The sequence below is a fragment of the Balaenoptera ricei genome, chromosome 3 (genome assembly GCF_028023285.1).
Source record: "Balaenoptera ricei isolate mBalRic1 chromosome 3, mBalRic1.hap2, whole genome shotgun sequence".
NCBI classification, from domain to species: Eukaryota; Metazoa; Chordata; class Mammalia; order Artiodactyla; family Balaenopteridae; genus Balaenoptera; species Balaenoptera ricei.
Genome location: NC_082641.1, coordinates 163,559,181 through 163,578,301, shown reverse-complemented (window position 1 = coordinate 163,578,301; position 19,121 = coordinate 163,559,181). Strand labels below are relative to the sequence as shown.

The 19,121-nt window shown below is 55.1% G+C and overlaps 1 protein-coding gene across 1 annotated transcript in view; it reads left to right on the top strand.

The window, feature by feature from the left end:
- The window catches only part of COL23A1 (collagen type XXIII alpha 1 chain), a 367,457-nt gene extending 350,288 nt beyond the window's left edge, over positions 1-17,169 (top strand). The window contains exons 12-27 of the mRNA XM_059917860.1: positions 415-468; positions 1,474-1,518; positions 2,954-3,031; positions 5,084-5,137; positions 5,766-5,810; positions 6,677-6,766; positions 8,076-8,138; positions 8,439-8,495; positions 8,760-8,786; positions 9,707-9,769; positions 9,854-9,907; positions 10,099-10,125; positions 12,795-12,848; positions 13,141-13,227; positions 15,229-15,267; positions 15,705-17,169. Of these exons, the coding sequence (XP_059773843.1) occupies positions 415-468; positions 1,474-1,518; positions 2,954-3,031; positions 5,084-5,137; positions 5,766-5,810; positions 6,677-6,766; positions 8,076-8,138; positions 8,439-8,495; positions 8,760-8,786; positions 9,707-9,769; positions 9,854-9,907; positions 10,099-10,125; positions 12,795-12,848; positions 13,141-13,227; positions 15,229-15,267; positions 15,705-15,707 (840 nt within the window). The 3' untranslated portion in view covers positions 15,708-17,169. The remainder of the gene's footprint in view (positions 1-414; positions 469-1,473; positions 1,519-2,953; positions 3,032-5,083; positions 5,138-5,765; positions 5,811-6,676; positions 6,767-8,075; positions 8,139-8,438; positions 8,496-8,759; positions 8,787-9,706; positions 9,770-9,853; positions 9,908-10,098; positions 10,126-12,794; positions 12,849-13,140; positions 13,228-15,228; positions 15,268-15,704) is intronic.
- Positions 17,170-19,121: the final 1,952 nt, after the last annotated feature.

Genomic DNA, 19,121 nt, shown 5'->3' with positions numbered 1-19,121 from the left:
CTTCCTGGCATGGGGCTATGAATTTATCTGGATATTTCCTTGCCCTCGGTCTCCTCTGACTCATTGAGCAGGGACCCCATCTGCCTGGCCTGCAGAGGGTGCTCAGAGATGTTTGCTGATGGAGGGAATGAATTCCCTCTCCTTCACGCACCCATCCATTCCTTCTGCACACACCTGCTAAGGTGTGCTCTGGGCTAGTGGGGACAAGGGACAGAGGTGGGTCTGACCCCACCCCTGCCCTAGAGGGACGAGGAGGGGAGAGGGGCGCTGCCCCGACCCAGTATGACCAAGCGCTGCTGCCAGGAGTGGCCTGGTGTGTTGGGGAGTGCAGAGGGGGGATGGCCAACTGACTGCCAGAGGACCCAGCCAGTGTGTGCAGGTTGAGGGCTGCAGCCTCCACTGTTCTCTCCTCAGGGGGATGATGGGACACCAGGCCAGCCAGGGCTCCCAGGACCCTCAGGGCCCAAGGTAGGTACATGTCCCTCCCTCAGTGGTCCCCCTGCCTCCCACCTCCCCAGTTCCCACCTGCGTGGTGAAGCCCTACGCAGCCCTTTCACATCATGGCACATGGGTTGATGACCAGGACAGGCCAGAGGGAGGCAAGCAGTAAGGCCAGGGTCCCAGTCACCAACGGGCCTGGCAAATCACCCAAGCCATTTGCCTCCCCTCACACCCTCAAGTCTTCTGGTTCCCATCTTAGGTGGCCCCACTCTGCCCAGTCCCCAAGCCAGGAACTGGGTGTCTTCCTTGCTTCCCCAAACCCTTAAGACAACCACCAAATCCTGGCCAGCCTGCCTCCAAACTGGCTGAGCCCCTGAGCTGCTCCAACCGTGCGCCAAGGCCAAACCAGAAGGGCCCTTGGTCCTGAGTCCTCTGGGCTGCACTGAGCCCACGGCCCCCAACCCCCGGGTGGGCTCAGGCACGTTCTCAGGAACTACTCCGGAAGCCCACAGACCCAGGCGGCCCCAGCCTGCCCCAGTGCTCTCTCACAGCACACGCCTCTGTCGCAGGGCAAGCCAGGGAACGCGGGGCCTCAGGGAGAGAATGGCGTGGACAGAGCCCCGGGGCCCAAGGTGACATCACAGTCCACTGCTCTGCTTCCCAAAGGCCCATCACGGGGGGAGATGGTTTCACCTCCAATTTGCCCTTTTAAGTTGGGAGTCCGGGAGGTCCCAGGCCCAGGGGTCTTGTTTGATTGGCAATCAGAAGCCCACCTGGGGGCGGGTGGCAGTGGGTCTGGGTGAGTGATGAGGCCTCACTGTGTAGCCTTGGGCTTCTGGGCCTCAGTGGCCCATCTCTACACAACGAGGGTCAGAGGAAGGTCTCTCAGGCCCTCCCTCAGGGAGCCCCATTCCTGGGATGCCAGTCACGTCCACTCGGCCCTGTGTCCTTTGGGGAAGAGGGCACTGGAGGGGGCAGGGGAACTTTTGTCTTCAGCCCTGCACACCTGGCTGCAACCACGCGTCTTCACAGGGGGAACCCGGCCAGCCAGGCGCCGATGGAGCCACAGGGCCGCGGGTAAGCAGTCTTCCCCCAGCCACACCAGTGGGATCCAGGGGCCTGATTCCTTCCGAAGCCCCTGTCCCCCAGAGACCCCAGAAGAGCTGGCAGGAACTGGGAGTCTTTTTTTAATAATAATAATTCATTAGTGATTTTTTTTTTTTTTTTTTTTTTGCTTTTAGTTTCATAATGCATGCTTTTGGTAAAATGTTCAACTATGGATGTGAAAATAAGAGTCCCATCCTCTCCCCTCTTCTCCTCCTCCCCAGGAAAGTGTCTGCCCTCCCAGACTCTTTTCTTGGCATATTCAAACATAAACCTCGATTTGTGACTTATGGCGTTACCCTCCCCCTGTGGGGCCTTGCCTTTCCCCCAGCCCCACATCACCGTTCACCCCTGTCTCTGGAACACAGCCGCCGCAGCTGGTCCCAGATCTTTTGTGATGAGCCCCTATCAACACACTTTTAGAACTACATCCCAGCCGCTGTTATTGGCCCTGTGATTTCGAGCAATCACATCCCCCTTATGCTCCCAGAGGCTGCCTTCCTCCTCCAAAACACAGGTCTAAGCCCGCAGCCTGGTCGTGCAGGTGGCCAGGGAATTGGATTAAGCATTGAGTGTGGGAATTCAGTGTACACCTTACAGTTCCGTGAAGGCCATGACCGTGGAGGCAGCTGGCAAATGATGCCCTGGCCTGGGTCTCTCCATCCTGCGCAGATGGCCTCAGGCCTGACCAAAGTGCTCACAGCCCCCGCTGCTCTCCTAGCAGAGAAGAGTGCAGTGGGGAGATGAGGTTCAGAAGGAAAGGTGAGGTTCCAGCAGCAGTGCACATGCCTGTGAGGACGCGTGCCTGTGTGGACACATGCATGTGCAGACACATACATGTGGACATGTGTGTAGGGGGGTGTGTGCTCAGAACCAGGAGCGAATGGGAGTGTCAGTGCCTGGTGTGTGCAGTCTCCACCTGAGGTTAAGAAACTGAGGTACAAGGGCAGCATCCAGCCGGCACGTCTTTAGTTGGCCTGCGCAGTGTTTTGGAGGGTGTGGGTGTTTTTGTTTGTTTGCCAACATTTAAAAATCTGAAGCACTTCACATCAAAATCAGACTCTCCATTTTCTCTCAAGAACGCAGGGATGGGCCTCAGTGGGCTTCGGTTCCCACGTGAAGGCAAATCACAGCCACCCCCAGGCTAGGCGGAGGTATGTTCCTCAGTTGGCCCCAGGCATCCCCCTTCCCTTGTGTCACCCCCTGCCTGGCCCCTGGAGTGCTCAGTCAGGGTGCCAGCGCCTGAGAGAATGCAAGAAGACACCATTCTGGGGCCGCCCAGGGTACAGCTGAGAGCTGACCCACAGCTCACGAGCCTGTGTGCAGCCCTGGTTACTAGGTTCTCTGGGTGAGACAGAAATGACCACCATGCTTTTCCCTGAAATTCTTCCTCTTCTTTCTGCCTCAGGGTCCCCCAGGCCTCAAGGGTGAGCAAGGAGACACGGTGGTAATTGACTACGATGGCAGGATCTTGGATGCCCTTATGGTAGTGTTCCTGGTAGACCCTGATACACCCTTGCTGTTCGTTTCCTGAGGGAATATCCATTTACTTTGTGTATAAGTCCTGCACCTCTTTACACAAGGGACCAGTGGCAGCCTAACACAAAGCCTCCACATTCACCAGGTGCCTGATATGGAAGTCAGCACTGTGTGGAGACCCACACGATGCTGAGAGAGCTGCTGTAAAAGGGGCCCATGTGGCCCTGAGCTCCTCAGAGGCCAAGGCAAAAAGGGAAGCTCGCCCTTCAGAAGCAGGAGGCAGGGCCTCCTGGGGCCTTCCTAGGGAACACAGGCTGGAGGGGGCTGGGTCTTTTAATGACCTCTGGGGGAGAAGAGTGTGGCAAGGCCTGCACCGGGAGGCTCAGGAGATGTGTGGCCTCTGAGCCCTGCCCCAGTGCTGGGCAAACTTGGGACCCATCACCAATGGAGTGAGGGGTTGGGTGTCAGCTGCTCACAGGTACCAGGGAGGGGAGCTGGGATGGGGAGAGGTGGTCCTCAGAGACAAGACTGGGTGTCAACACCTAATCCCACCTGAGCTTCAATTTCAGTTATCTCCTACAGGCCTCAGGGAAGCACAAGCTGATGGTAACGGTGCCCACCCCAGGCCTGCATGGCGTGGTGTGGTGTGACGTGGCCCAAGGGTGTGCATGTGCATGGTTGTCCAAGAGCCGCATGGAGAAGCCCTATGAGCTCAGAGAGGCGGGAAGTGGATTTTGGATGCCAGACAGGGACAATGACTGGATTCGATGGGCAGTGGGCAGACATAGAGGGGTGAAGGGAACGGCGTGGAAGGTGGGGATAGCTAGAGGCAGGGAGGCCGCCGGGGAGGCATGTGCTGGGCCTGAACCTGGAGAAGGGTGGGTGGAATGGAGGAAGGTTGTAAGACCGGGGGCATCTCAATGGAGGAGCCAACAAGAAGGGGCAGGTTGCAAGATATTGGAAGCAACCTTAGTGTCCATCAACAGGTGAATGGATAAAGAAGATGTGTGTATATATGTATATACACACATACCATGGAATTCTACTCAGGTATTAAAAAAAATGAAATTTTGTCATTTGCAGCAACATGGATGGACTTGGAAGGTATTATGCTAAGTGAAATAAGTCAGACAGAGAAAGACAAATACTACATGATATCACTTATATGTGGAATCTAAAAAATACAACAAACTAGTGAATATAACAAAAAATAAGACTCACACATATACAGAACAAACTAGTGGTTACCAGTGGGGAGGGGTAATATAGGGGTAAGGGATTAAGACATACAAACTATTATGTTTAAAATAAGCTACAAGGATATATTGTACAACACAGGGAACATAACCAATATTTTATGATAACTATAACTAGAGTGTAACCTTTAAAAATTTGAATCACTATTTTGTACACCTGTAACTTATATAATATTGTACATTAACTATACCTCAGTTGTTAAAAAGTGGAGGCAGGTTGGTAAGAGGAGGTGGAGGGAAGAGACCTGGAACTTGCTGGGCTGGGGGCTGGGCAGCTGCAGCCTTTGTGAAGGGGCATGAGTGTGGGGGGTGATGGTGGGCAGCGGGCCTGTGGGAGTCCTGGGTGGGGACAGGAATTTGGGAGTGAAGACACCATCTCCTCCCAGTGAAACCGAGGGACGCCCAGGACCAGCGGACGGCACCAGAGTTCACAGGAGAGGCAGAGAGCACCGCGCTAGGCCACTGGTGGGAATGTGATCTTTGGCTGGCCTTGAATGCCAGCAAGGGTTTTACACTTGCTTCTAGAGGCAATGGGGAGCCATCGCAGGATCTTGAGCAGGAGTGTGTTGTGACAAAACCTATACTGAGGGCAGAGGGGTTCTGGGACCTTTGTGGCAAGTAGACACTGTGACGTCCTACCCGGTACCTGGTGCCGTCTGCCTGGCCTCCCCCAAGACACAAGGCCTGACCTGACTAGGTGGGAAGGGGGCTATAAGGGTCACTGCTGCCTCCAGATGTAGGGGTGGGTGGGGAGTGATGGGGAGGCCCTACCTAAACACTGACCCCTTGACTTTCACACACAGGGTCCTCCTGGGCCACAGGGGCCCCCCGGGCCAGCAGGGATCCCCGGAGCCAAGGTCAGTGCAGATGTAGCTATGTGGTCCCCCCAGGCCCCTGTCTCCAGGGCCCACATCCCCTCTCCCCTCTGCCTCTGCTTCTCTCCCAGCACCCTGGCCTGGCTTCTGGGGCTCAGAGAAAGTGGCCCTGCTCCTTCCTAACCAAGCTGGGTGCCTTCTTCCTGGCCCTGGGTTCTCCCTGGGATCATTCACACATGTAAGCCATAAATGGACCCCTCATGACATCACAAAGTCCTGCAGATCACATAGCCGTTCCTATGGCCTGTGTGCATCATTTACACCTGCCCACTTGGCTCAGGAGAAGGAGCCCAAGACTTTGAAATCAGGCAGGGTCTGGTCTCTGCCATCATCCCTGGGCTGTGTGGCCTGGAGCCTCAGCTTCCAAGTCTGTAACCTACCAACTTACTATAGCCACGGGCTGCACCTGCCCATAGGGGCTGAGGAAATGGAGGAGAGGGTGGTCGGTGCCTGGCACTGTGCTGGACACCCAGTGGGCATCTTCTTGAAGCTCCAACTGCAGGGACCCAACCCAGGGCTGGTGTGCTGGTCAGGGGAAGCCGCCTGGCTGCAAATTTCTGCCAGGGGCTGTGGAACACCATAACCCCCCTTGCTGTCTATTCCCTTCCAGGGTGAACTCGGATTGCCTGGTGCTCCAGGAATCGACGGAGAGAAGGTCTCTGGGCCTTTCATTTCCTTGGTGATGCTGGTGCCTGGCGTCAGACTGTGTGTGTGTGTGTGTGTGTGTGTGTGTGTGTGTGTGTGTGCGTGCAGAGTTGGAGAGAGGCAACAGAACAGAGTGGGCTCTGGAGCCTGTGTGCAAATCCTGGTTCTGCCCGTAGACCTCAGGCAAGCTACTCACTTTCTGGCAGCCTTAGGTCCTCACCAACAGGTGAAGATGGTATAACAGGGCTGCCATGAGGGTTAAATAACTGTGTATGGAACACACTTGAGAGCAGTGCCCGCATGTAATAGCAAAGAGTCTTCAAGTGTTAGCTAAAAGTATCACTGTCGTTATTAATATTATTCCAAGTATACGTGTGCGTGTGTGATCCTACATAGACACAACAGTGTCCATGAGAACCACTTAACATTCGTGGGTGTGCTTTAGCACTGGGTCCCTCATGTGTGGCACACAGTGGATGTTACAAAATTGGTTGAGTGAGGGAACGCAGTGGCTGGAAGGGTGACTGAGGGATGGTTGGTTGTATGTGGGGCTCCCACCATTGGCTCCTGAGATGTGAGCACAAGGTTGTCCCCAAACCCCATATGCGCCCCTTGGTAGCTGCCCAGTCCCAGTCCCACTTGCTCCACCCCCTCTGCCCCCTGCCCCACCCTGCACCCCTGCTTGCAGTGCGGCAGGCCAGGGGCTGCCCCTTTACTGTCTCCGACCAGGCCCCTCTGCTCATTCATCACCTGGTTTGGAGGGGAGGACCCACAAGGAGGAGGTGGGGGTCTGGCTTGGCCTGGACTAAGCTCTGGGGACCTGCCAGCATGGGGGGGAGGGAAAGTGCCTACTGTACCTTGTTCTGTGGTTTTCAGGGTCCCAAAGGACAGAAAGGAGACCCAGGAGAAGCCGGGCTGATAGGACCCAAAGGGGAAGCAGGAGAGATGGGCCTGTCAGGCCTCCCGGTACGTGGCTGGGTGGGCCTCACCCTACTTGCCCCATGTAGGGGTCCCAAGGTGAATGCGTGCCCCCCACGGTGGCTGCCAGGGGCTGGGGCCCTACGGTCCTAGTCTCAGCCCAGCCCTGGCCCACCGGGCCTTTGAAAGGAAGCTCTGGGCTGCCCTGACTCTGAGCCCCCACTTCCTCCTCTGTAGAAGGACCTACCACTTACCCCCCAAGGCCTCCTTCAGGTGAAATAAGGAGGCCCCGCCTAGTGTCCAGTGGTTAGACTGGGAGCTCTGACAGCCCAAGTTTGCATCCTGCTCCATCTCTTACTGACTCTGGAACCCTGCACAAGTGACCTAACCTCCCTGGGCCTCAGTTTCCTCAGCTCTAAAATGGGGGTGAATAAAAAGAAACGAAATTGAGTTATTTGTAGTGAGGTGGATGGACCTAGAGTCTGTCATACAGAGTGAAGTAAGTCAGAAAGAGAAAAACTAACACTGTATACTAACACATATATATGGAATCTAAAAAAAAAAAAAAGGTTATGAAGAACGTAGGGGCAGGACAGAAATAAAGATGCAGACGTAGAGAATGGACTTGAGGACATGGGGAGGGGAAGGGTAAGGTGGGACGAAGTGAGAGAGTGGCATGGACATATATACACTACCAAATGTAAAATAGATAGCTAGTGGGAAGCAGCTGCATAGAACAGGGAGATCAGCTCAGTGCTTTGTGACCACCTAGAGGAGTGGGATAGGGAGGGTGGGAGGGAGACGCAAGAGGGAGGAGATATAGGGATATATGTATATGTATAGCTGATTCACTTTGTTATAAAGCAGAAACTAACACATCATTGTAAGGCAATTATACTCCAATAAAGATGTTAAAAATAAATTAATTAATTTAATTAAATTAAGTGGGGGTGATAATCTCCCACTCCTACGAGGGAACACACGGACAGGGCTGAGAATGATTGGCTAACGTGATAAATACCCACTGTCACCGTCATTTTTATCACTGCTCTTGTCATGCGTGGCTGGATGCAAAGAGCTGCCACCACTTCATATCCATTGTCCATCCATGAGGCTTACTCAGCTAGAGAGCTGGTGCCAGGATTTGAACTCCGGGTCTTTGCTTCCAGAGCCCCTGGCTGCCCCCGCCCCACAGGAAACAAACCCACTGATTTAAGGAAAACTATTTTAAGCTGCAAAGGCCAACTTATTGCTGCTGCCCGGAAGCCTTATGGGGGAAGGAAGGGGAGGTGCTGAGCCCCATGGATGGTGATTTTGGTGACGGACAGAAAGGGCTCAAGGCCATCCTATCCTGCAGGGTGCCGACGGCCCCAAGGGGGAGAAGGGAGAGCCGGCATCTGACAACCTACAGGAGAGCCTGGTAAGGGGGCTGCTGAGGATCTCTGCTGAGGGCTGGCTGGGGCCCTGAGCCTTGGGACACAAGGGCCACCTGGCCTGACCAAGCCCAGGGCAGGGAGGGAGGGGGAGGGGGAGCCTGAGGCCTGTCTTTGAACCCAAAGGCCAGCACTGGGCCTCCCACCAGGCAGTGCCCTCCTGGGGGCAGCAGGGAGCTCGGCGCCCACACCCAGGGAGTGCTCCTCCAATGTCCGATGAACTCAAGTGTGGGTGAGTGAGGGATGACGGGGCGATGGGTGACTAATCCACCTCTGACCCTTCCTAGGCCCAGATCATAGTGGAACCAGGGCCCCCAGGGCCCCCTGGTCCCCCAGGCCCCATGGTAAGAATGTTTGGCTTGAAGCAGCTGGGATACGAAGAGCGTGGTGGGCTCAGGCCCAGGGGAGGAGAGGATACCCCAGGGGGGAGGGGGCACATCAGACAAGGAGGGCAGAGCCCAGGTCTGGGCTTGGGAGGCCACAGAGGTCAGGGCCACAGGGGCCAGTGAGTGGCCTGCAAGCCTATGTGGCCACTGCAACAGGGCCTGACCTGGACGTCTAGACCCAGCCTGATGGCCTTTCTGACCTGCTTTCTCCTCCTCCTCCAGGGCCTTCAGGGAATCCAGGGTCCCAAGGTGAGTCCTAAAGCACGGGTAGGAGCCCCTCCCACTTGCTGCAGGCTCACAGCCTGGACAGTTCCAAAAAGTCTTGCTAGTAGGCAAAGCGAGGGCCCCATGCTCGGCCCTGGACCAGCCCTGCATCTTCCCAGGGCCTGGCCATTCCCAATCCCCTGTAGAATAACCCCGCTGATGCCCCCCACCCAACACTTGGCCTCTCCATTCCTTGCCCCCTCCCCTAGTGCACATCTGTCTCTCAACTGCTCACACCTGGATATGAGGTCTTGGGTTTGGTGTATATTACATAAAGTCGTGTCCTCTGCTCTTAAATTAAAACCGTGAGTGTGGCCTGACCGTGTGCCCTGCCCCAGAGAGGCCAGCTGGCCTCCCTGCATCTCCCTAGTTTACTCTGGGAGAGAGCACATCTCTGCTTCCCGAGCTCAGAGGCCGAATGGGACCTCAGAGTCATGGAATCCCAGAGATGAGTAGGGCCGAGCATGTGGCCTGACCAGATGTGCTGCTTCTGGTTCTGTTTTGTCCCGAGCCCTCCCCGGATCATGTTTAGAAGAAGCAGCTGCTGTCAGGGATGGGGTCCAAGACTGGGACTCAGAAACGCAGTTGCCACTCAGCCCTGCCACTTCCTGGCTGTACAACTGGGCCTGTCCCTGCCCCTCTCTGTCCCTCTGTTTCCTCATCTGTGAAATGGGTGTGACCATAACCACCTTCCATGACTACTGAAAAAGCCCACATGTGAGAAAAGGTAAAGTGTGCACACCCACATTCTGATTATTTGCACAAGAAGGGAGCCAGGGCCAGGCCTGTCAGAGCTTGGAGTCTGTCCCTCTGCCCTGTACACCTTGGTTCCCGCTCAGGCCCCAAGCTTTCCTGTCCTGCCATCTGTCTGGCCCCCTTAACTGATGTCTCCCCTTTGCTTCCAGGGCTTGGATGGAGCAAAGGGAGAGAAGGGCATGTCGGGTGAGAGAGGACCCAGTGGCCTGCCTGTGAGTGTCATGAGCCTTGTTTGTCCTTAGAGGTGCTAATTTCTGTAACTGTCATGCCTCTTGACCCATTCCTTTTCCACCCAGGGGCCAGCTGGCCCGCCAGGCCTTATTGGGCTGCCAGGAACCAAAGGAGAGAAGGTAACAACCTTCCTTTAATGCCCCGCAACTATGGTGTCACTCAGTCCTGGGGGCTCAACCCCTGCACTTCACTGGTCCCTGGGGCCAGAGTTCAGGTTCTGTGGACAATTCACAGGGCTGAACTTCCCAGCAGCTGTGTTCCCAGCACTTCCCTCTCAGCCCCCTCACATCTCCTCTTTGTCTCTTCTCAGGGCAGACCCGGGGAGCCAGGACTAGATGTAAGTGTCTCACCGTTCACTGTGACCGGGTCCCTCCCGTGTGGAAGTTTTGCCCTCATGCTGCCCATACAGTAACTTGATCTGGTTGGCTTGGATGTATCCCCCTTCCCCATGGCTGGGACTACAACCGACTCATTCCGCCCATGTCCCCGTTGCTAAGTCCAACACACAGCCCAGAGTAGGTGCTTTATTGATGGAAGGATGGATGGATGGATGGATGGATGGATGGATGGATGGATGGAGGGGTGGTTGGGTGGATGGTGGATGATAGAGTATGGAGGGTGGATGGGTGGATGAAGGATGGATGGTGGGTAAATGAGTGATGGATATAAATAAATGATGGATGATGGATGTAAATAAATGATGGATGATGGATGTAAATGAATGATGGATCATGGATCATGGATGTATGAATGATAGGTGAATAGATGATGGACGGAGGATCGTGGAGGATGGATGGAGGATAGAGAATGGATGGATGATCCACTGGAGTAGGGAGGTGGGAAGAGCAGTGAGGAGCCTGCTGCCATATCCTGGTGGAAGATGACGAGGCTCGGCTAGGGCAGTACCGTGGGAAGGAGAGAAGGAGAAGTATTCGCCCAGTGTTGATTGGATCAAGAGACAGAAAGCACAATTTAAACTGGTTTAAACTGACTCATAACTGAAAAATCCAGACGTACGACACATAGATCCAGGGCTCAAGTGTGTCAACACGACCCAACCTCTCACTCTGTCTTGTCTCTGCTTCCTCTGTGTAGTCATCATTCCAGGTCCCACATGGTGATGAGATGGAGCCAAGAGCTCCAGACCTGCATCCCCCTAGGTCCAAATCCTGGAGAAAGGCATTTGCCTCACTCTCTACTCTTTGAGAAAAAGTCTTATCAACTCTCCTTGGCCCCAGCTGGGTTCATGCTGAAATGTCACTTGCCATAAGAATGCAGTGCCCTAACTGCCCAGCCTGCTCACATGCTCCATCCTGGAGCTGGTGGTGGAGTTGGTGAATTGTGAGAAGGGAGGGTGGGTCCCAGGAAAATCAGGTAGCTATTGCAAGGGAAATGGTGACCAGATGCAGGCAGGGCTGCAAGGGCTCTGGCCTCCACCCTAGACTTTAAGGAGAAAATGTCACCATGGAAAGCACCTGCAGACAAGGAAGAGGAAGAACTCTAGACTGAGTTTCTGACTGGGAGGGTCACGTTACGTCGATGAGGAGGGTCAGGAGAAGAAGACACTGATGAATCCAGCTCAAGCTGTGGACCCAGGGAGGTAGTGGGGGTGGAGCAAAAGGGACTCCATGCCACCAGCTGCTCACTGTGGCCACAGCTGCTCTCTGGGAGGCCTGGAGCTCAGAGTGGCATCTCAAAGCCACATCTACCTGCTCTACCTGGCAAACTCCTGGCACCCACTCCACCAGGCCCCGCTGAAATAGGGAGTCTGCTCGGAAACCTTACCTGACCTCACACCTGGACAGAAGAGCCCCTCTCCCTGGGACCCCATGGTACCTGGTTCAGACCGCTGTCACTGACCATTGATCATCATCTTCCGCACCCCACTGCCTGCCATGTTAGACTGTGTACCTTTGTACCTGCAGGGTTTTAATTTATGGAGGTGACTTAGTGATGACACAGAGAGGCCAAATGCCTTTGACAGAAGAACTTATAACTTACATTTCCCAAGGAAATGGCATGTCCCACATGCGGCCACATGGAGACGCAGCAGTTTTGGTTGGCAGGCAGTAAGGAGTGAGGAAAAAGCCTAGGCCAGGGCTTTTATTGGTGTTTCTATGGGAAAAGCAAGGCAGGGCAGGGCAAACAGTTTAGGACTGGCTAGTTTAAATAATCCTGGCAGGCTTTGGGCTATAGGGGTGGTCTCTTGTTGCCTGCTACCTGGTCCTGGCATGATTTGGGCCAGGGGAAATATTGACTTGGTGTGTGAGTTAGATAGAGTGGGTAGTTGGGGGACTGGTTGGTTTGCATCTGAAAGGCATGCTCCCAGCCTAGCGCTTTGCTGTATGTAAGAGTTGGCTACCCCTGGAAGAGGCAGCCCCTCCCTAGCCAGCAAGATTTTGAGGATATCAATGTATCATATTTCTAAAAACAACATAATAGATATAAGAGGGAACATATCAAATCTGGTTTTCTGCCCTCAGCATTCAGCCCAAAGCCCAGTTCCTAGTGGATGCTTAGAAATGTTGGTTGGGTAGATGAACAGATGGACAAATGGATGGATGTGTGGGTGGGCGTATAAGAGTTTGAGCCAAAAGCAGAGAACAGAGGGCACCATTACTTGGTCTGCTGAAGATGGTGATATAAACTTCCATGGGTTTCCTGTGTCTCTGTCCCCAGCCAAGCCTGGGCCAATGCATGCTGCATCTGACTTGACATAAGAGAAAGCCCCTTGCTAGCAGTTCCGCCTGAGGGCTTCCATCCAGAAACAGCAACAGTGTTCTACTTTGGAGGAAGCAGTGCTGGTGTCCTGAATGCATGCTTTTCTCTAAGTCATCCTGGTACCCAGCATCTGTGTCACCTAGGAGCTGGGGCTGGTCCAGCTTGTACCACGAATATGCGTGGAGGGAAGGGGCAGAGGTGGGTCGGAGAGGAGCAGAGATAAACAGATAAGCCGAACAGACCTCAAATTTCATCGTCAGGTTTAACCTTTAATCCTTTTGTCAGGGTTTCCCTGGACCTCGAGGAGAGAAAGGCGACCGGAGCGAGCGTGGAGAGAAGGTGAGTGAGGTGGAGAGAAAGTGAGGGGCAGCTGGAGAGAAGGTGGGGGCAGGAGGAAAGAAGGGGGTAGGCAAGTGAAGAGAAGGAGGGAGCAGGCAGAAAAGAAAGGACGCGGGAGACAGGAAGCAAGCAGAGAGAAGGCGGAGTGGGCGGGAGGAGGAAGGGCCGAGAGGCTGGGGTGCGGGCAGGAGGGCAAGGGTGGCTGCGGGCCCCAGGCTCATCTCTCTGAGAGGCATTGGGGGCGCCCTGGGCCTGGCAGCCACCGCCACACCCCATCTCCCTTCTTGCACAGGGGGAGCGCGGTGTCCCCGGTCGGAAAGGAATGAAAGGCCAGAAGGGCGAGCCGGGACCCCCAGGCCTGGACCAACCATGTCCAGTGGTACGTGTTGGCAAGACGTGGGAGCCCCAACCAAGGTCTTTGCTGACTCCTGCCAGGGTGGGGCCATGTCTTCCCTGTACTCAGAGCTCAGCTGCAAGTCCCAGGGGCCCCATGGGTCCCACCCTGGGGGGCCCACACTGCGGGGCCACCCCTGCTGTCTCTGCTGTCATGGAGGCTCCTCTTGCTCTGGTCCTGACCCCTCCACGGGCGAGGCTGAGGACCCACCCTGTCTATAGAGAGGGAGGCCTGGTCAGGGACAGAGCTTCCTTGGACCTAAAGGGGGATGGGACCACCCTCACCTCTCTGGGGGTCTATCCCATCCCAGAGGAGGACTTTGCTGGTCTGAGTAGCCCCACACTCATCCCCTGCATCCCCTCCACATGCCCCAAAGCCCCTTCCCTTCACAGCCTTTCTCCTTTCCTGCTTCTTTACAACAGCCTCTCACGGCCCACCAGACTCAGTACCTGAAATAACCAAAGTTTGGTTCTCTTTTTCTAGAAGGCAGGGAGGGTTTACCTGTCAAACTCTTCCAACGGAGCTCAGAAAAGACAGGAAAAACAAAACAGCTGAGTTTTCATACTAAAACTCACCGGATACTCACATCTGGCCTTCCCCGCGGGGGACGTGGAGCCACGTTGTGTACCCCTTCCAAAGGGGGTTCAGGAGCAGGGACCCCTGAAGCCCAGTCCTCTGACCTCAAGTGGGTCATTTGGCCCTCTGTTCCTCAGTCTCCTCATCCATGCAATGGGGGTGCTAATCCCTAGGTCCAGATGGCTTTGAGGAGGCAATGGGAAAAAACAGAAAGAGCAGAGCAGGAGGCAAGCACAGGGCCAGGGCCAGCCCTGGGCCCTGGGCCCTGGGCCAAGACTTCCCTTCAAGTCATCAAGCCTTTGTCTTTGAAACAGGAGAATCTTAAATGCGGAGGCAGGCGAGGGGCGCCAGGCTCCAGGGGCCTGGCGAGGGGCAGCAGACCCTGCCCTGCGGTACGCGGCCTGGCCTGCTGTGTGCCGTGTGCCGTGTGCCGTGCTGTGTGCCGTGTGCCGTGTGCCGTGTGCCGTGTGCTGTGTGCCGTGTGCCGTGTGCCGTGTGCCGTGTGCTGTGCTGTGCTGGACGTTCTGAGCTGCCTGTGCCCGCTGCTCCGCCCTGCCTTCCTCCATTCTGCCCGCCTTTCCATTCTCCCCCCTCCTCCCCACTTCCCTTTGAGTCCCAGCCTCCGCCCCTGGTGAATGCGTGGCAGTGCCGGGGGTGTGCTCCCACGTGTCTGAGGTCTGCCTGTGTGCTTTGGAACGGAGTGAAGTGTTGTCCACTACGGCGTCCACCAGGGACGCTAGGCTGACTGACGGGTCAGCGTTTGTCCGTCTCCAGCTCCCCACCTCTGGACCACCTGAGGAAACCCGCCCCCCTGCTTGTGTCTGGTGCCTCCAGACGATCCCCACCCCAACCCCACACACACACCACCCCACCCCGGCCCAGTGTCCACCCTGACCTCAACCTCCCTTGTCTGCCACTCAGATCCAGACACAGGGACCAGGACAGGCCAAAAGGGAATCCCGTTTCCTAGACTGTCCTTCAAATACTCTTGGACACGTGCCTGAGAGCTCTCAGGCCCCCAGTGTGAGCTGTCAGAGCCACTGTCACAGCTGCCCGACAGAAAGCCATGCAGCCCCTCACAAGAACCAGGGCCAGGCCCTACTCCTGGCCTGTGGATGTCTGGCATGATGCCCTGTACTCCATGGTGTCCTGGTTCTGCCCACGGCACACATGTCCCAGCAAAGCCCGTGGGGGCACACTTGGAATAAGCACAGAGAGGGGCTGTCATGTCCCATGGCCTGACTACCCAGGTGGACAGGGCAGGCATTCGGGCCCTGCCTCAGTGGGGTCCGGTGGCCTCAGGTGGCAGCTCCCTGGGCTGCAGCTCCCTACACCAGGGGCAGGAGTGTGTAGGGCACAGAGAGCTGACCAGCCCCCCATCCTTGTCACTGAAACCTTCTTCCTTTCCAGGGCCCTGATGGGCTGCCCGTGCCTGGCTGCTGGCATAAGGTACCTTGCAGGGAAGAGTCTCCAGGGCAGGCTGGGAGGAGTGGGGGGCCCAGGGGGCCTCAGGGCTGGGTGCCTGCTGCTCCCCACACAGTGACTGAGCAGCCAGGTCTCCCCGAGATGACCCTAGATTTGACCCTCCCATCACGTGGCCCCAGGCCCGGGGCTGTGATCCTAGGTGGTTGTGCACAGACCACCCTCTTGGTCATACAGGGCTCACTCAACGCCTGGCCCTCCCAGTGCAAAGCCATCAGCACCCTCTGGGACTTTGTCCATACCGCCCCGCTGAGAGGGGGTGGAATCCAGGAGATTAGGATGAGAGGATTGGGGGCGCAGCTGTTCCTGAGGAAATGAGCAGGACGGGGATGCCCAGACCAGGGACAGGGCCTCTGGGGCTTCCCGGTCCCCTCCTCACCTTCAGTCTTTCCCTCCTTTTCCAGTGATCCCAAGCACGCATCTCACAACCTGTACAGATCCGTGTGGACATTTTTAATTTTTGTAAAAACAAAACAGTAATATATTGATCTTTTTTCACGGGATGCACCACCATACCTGTGGCCTTTTGACATCTGAGAGTGTGCCCAGCCCAGCCCCAGAATGATCAGCATGTGAAGCTGCCAGGAAAGTGGACAGGCCCATTGGGGACAATGTGTACTTGAGGGGCACCCTCAGGACTTGGCTTTCCCGGGAAGGAGATGAAGGTGAAAGTGCCTGGCTCAGGAGAGGCTGCAAAGATGCCAGCTTGGGCCTTCAGTCACCTGATTAGCAGAGACTCTGGCTGTCCCACTGCCCTGCAAGAGCCTGCCCTCTGAAGCTCTGGAGCCCAGGGTCCAGGCCATCCAAAAAGGCTCAGGGCATGAATGGCAAATGCAGCTGCTCCTGGCCTCTCTGGCCTCTGCACTCAGCCACAGCCAGCTGACAGGACTCCCACCCACCACTTGTAGCTGGACACGGGGAGCTGTGGGAAGCACCCTAAGGGGTTGAGCTCCCGCCAAGTTCCGTAGGCCTCAGGAACCAGCCTGCCTTCCGTGAGAACAAGTGTCCTCTGGCCAGGAGTGGAAGCCAAGCGCTGTGATAACTACCACATGGACCCAGCAGCAGGGAGCCCTATGGTCCCCAAATGTGGAGGTCCCAGGCTAGAATGTCTGTTGTTCCTGTCTCTCCACCACCCACAGCAGGGACCTGATGGGACTTTGCCAGCCTGAGGAGATGGACCTCAAGCTCAGACTTTGGGTCTCACCGACCCCAAGGCTCCCACCCAGGGGAACTCTGGTCAGCCTGCCAAAAATGAGTCCTCCGGGTGAGCTATGCAAATGAAGAGAGCCTCAGGGCTGCTTCCAGGCCTGCCTAAGTAGGGCACCTATGCCCTGAGCCAATGATGCTCTGAGAAGAGGCTTCCCCACCTCTGACAAGGGTTCCCGGCCACCAGCTCCAACCCAACCACTTGCCTCCCCTCTCTGTGTAGATGGAAATTGTTGCGTGAAATAAACAACAAATGTGTGTCTTGGGTATGCCTGTCCTTGAAGACTGCCCCTAGCACCATCCCTAGGTGAGGTTTCAGCCTGGCTATTGCTGGGTGGGGAGGGATAAGGGAACTCTCCCTGGGCCAGAGCCACCCCAGAAACCAGAGGAAGTAGTTCAGGCTCACAGCAAAGATGGGGTTTGGAGTTAGGAAGACACAGACTCAAGGCCTAGCCCTGCTACATACCAGCTGAGCCTTCTGTCCAGTCACCCATGTCAATGAGCCCCTGTGTTTCCTCTGATCTCATGACCCGTGACTGCTGCATAACAAATCACCCTAAAATTTGTTGCCTTAAAAAAATGATCCTTGGAACCTAGAAAAATGGTACAGATGAACCAGTGTGCAGGGCAGAAATAGAGACACAGCTGTAGAGAACAAACGTATGGACATCAAGGGGGGAAAGTGGCGGGGGGCGGTGGGGGGTGATGAATTGGGAGATTGGGATTGACATATATACACTAATATGTATAAAATGGATAACTAATAAGAACCTGCTGTATAAAAAAATAAATTAAAAAAATTTTTAAACAAAAAAACAAACAAAAATACAATGATCCTTGGGGATTCCCTGGCGGTCCAGTCATTAGGACTCGGCACTTTCACTGCCGGGGCCCAGGTTCAATCCCTGGTCGGGGAATTAAGATCCCGTAAGCCACGCGGCATGGCCAAGCAAACAAAAGAATGATCCTTTCTGTTTCTGTCTTACAGTTCTGGGGGTAATGGGCTCAGCTGGGCGGTTGTCACTCAAGCTTTCCCACACCTGGCGGTTGATGTTGGCTGTCCTCTGGGACCTCAGATGGCCAGAACAGCTCTCTGTGTGGTCTGGGCTTCCTCACAGGGAAGTTACTGGATTCACAGGGTGAATGTCCCAGGTGGACCAGGTGGAAGCTGTGTCACCTTTTATAGCCAAGCCTCAGACGTCATATGGTGTTACTTCCTGCCAGAATCAGAGGTTCACCCTAATTCAAGGGAAAACTGTCGACATCATATTTTAAGGAGAAAATGGAATAGGAGATGGACAGACGTCTTAGAAAATTCAACCTGCCACGTCATCTGTACAATGGGACAGCAGTGCTTACCATGCTGACTGTGGTTTAGTGAGAATACACGAAGAACCTAGGACAGGTCAAGCACTCGGAAATGACCATGGTTGTAAGTTCCCTCTCTCCTCCCGACTCCAAGCCCAAGCAAGGGCCACAGGGGTGTAGACAAGAAGGGTCCCGCAGTGATGGTGTCTCAGCCTTCTGCCGCCAAGAATTGAGGCCTAAGGAGGCCACAGTATGGGTAGTCCCCCCCAACACCACTACGTGGCCTCCTCACTAACAAAACAGGCCCAGCCACACACTAGCTAAGGAGAAAGAATAGGTCAAGTCTCCACCTCTGTTTCCCTCAGTTGCTGGCAATAAATGGCAGGCCACGCTGCTCAGCCAGTCACGTGGGTCACCAGAGAAGTCAGTAGTATGAAAAGGAAGAGAAACACAGAGGGGCTGTGATGACTGATGGAGACCACTGGACATCCAGGTGTCCTGTGGAGTTCCAGCATCACCACACAAATCTACTGCACTCTGAAATTTGTAATTCGCTCCTTCCTCCACCCAGGTAAGTCACTGGATCCCCTCACCAGCCCTGTAAAGGGCCTATGTGGTTGGTGTCACTATTTCCATCTTACATATGGGGAAAGTGAGGCTCCAAGGGGTTAGTCCCCTGCTCAAGAATGCATGGTAGCAGGCTTGGGACAGAACCCAGGCTCTTGGATGTCCTCCAATTTATCTTTCCCAAATTGCTTGGCAAAGCATGGAGTCTGTGAGTAGCACCATGATGCTGGGTGACTGGTGGGCAGAACCTCATGAGGGTAGAAGCCACATGTTCCCCCTTCCCCACATACCCAAGGGGGTCCCTTTCCTGCTCCTTTGGGCAGGACAGGGCCGTTCGTGGCCCATTGCTGCCCTCTTGTGGCCTCATGCTGTGTATTCTCAGATCTGCAAACCAAAATTTAGTCTGCAGAGTCCTCCAAGAGCTTGGGGTCAGGGCAAGAGACTTTAGAAGAGTGACTTGCTAAGGTCCCAGCTGAGACACAGGGGAGCACCCTGCCTCACAGCTGAGCCTTAAGGACTGAGGGCCTCACATCCCCCTGCCAAGAAGGGCAGCTATGCCTTAAACTACCCCTTTCAAAAGCAAAGGAAGCCCCACGCACCGCGATGAAGAGTGGCGCCCACTTGCCGCAACTAGAGAAAGCCCTCGCACAGAAACGAAGACCCAACACAGCCATAAATAAATAAACAAATAAATAAAAAAATTTTTAAAAATCAATTGACCATAATTTAAAAAAAAAAAA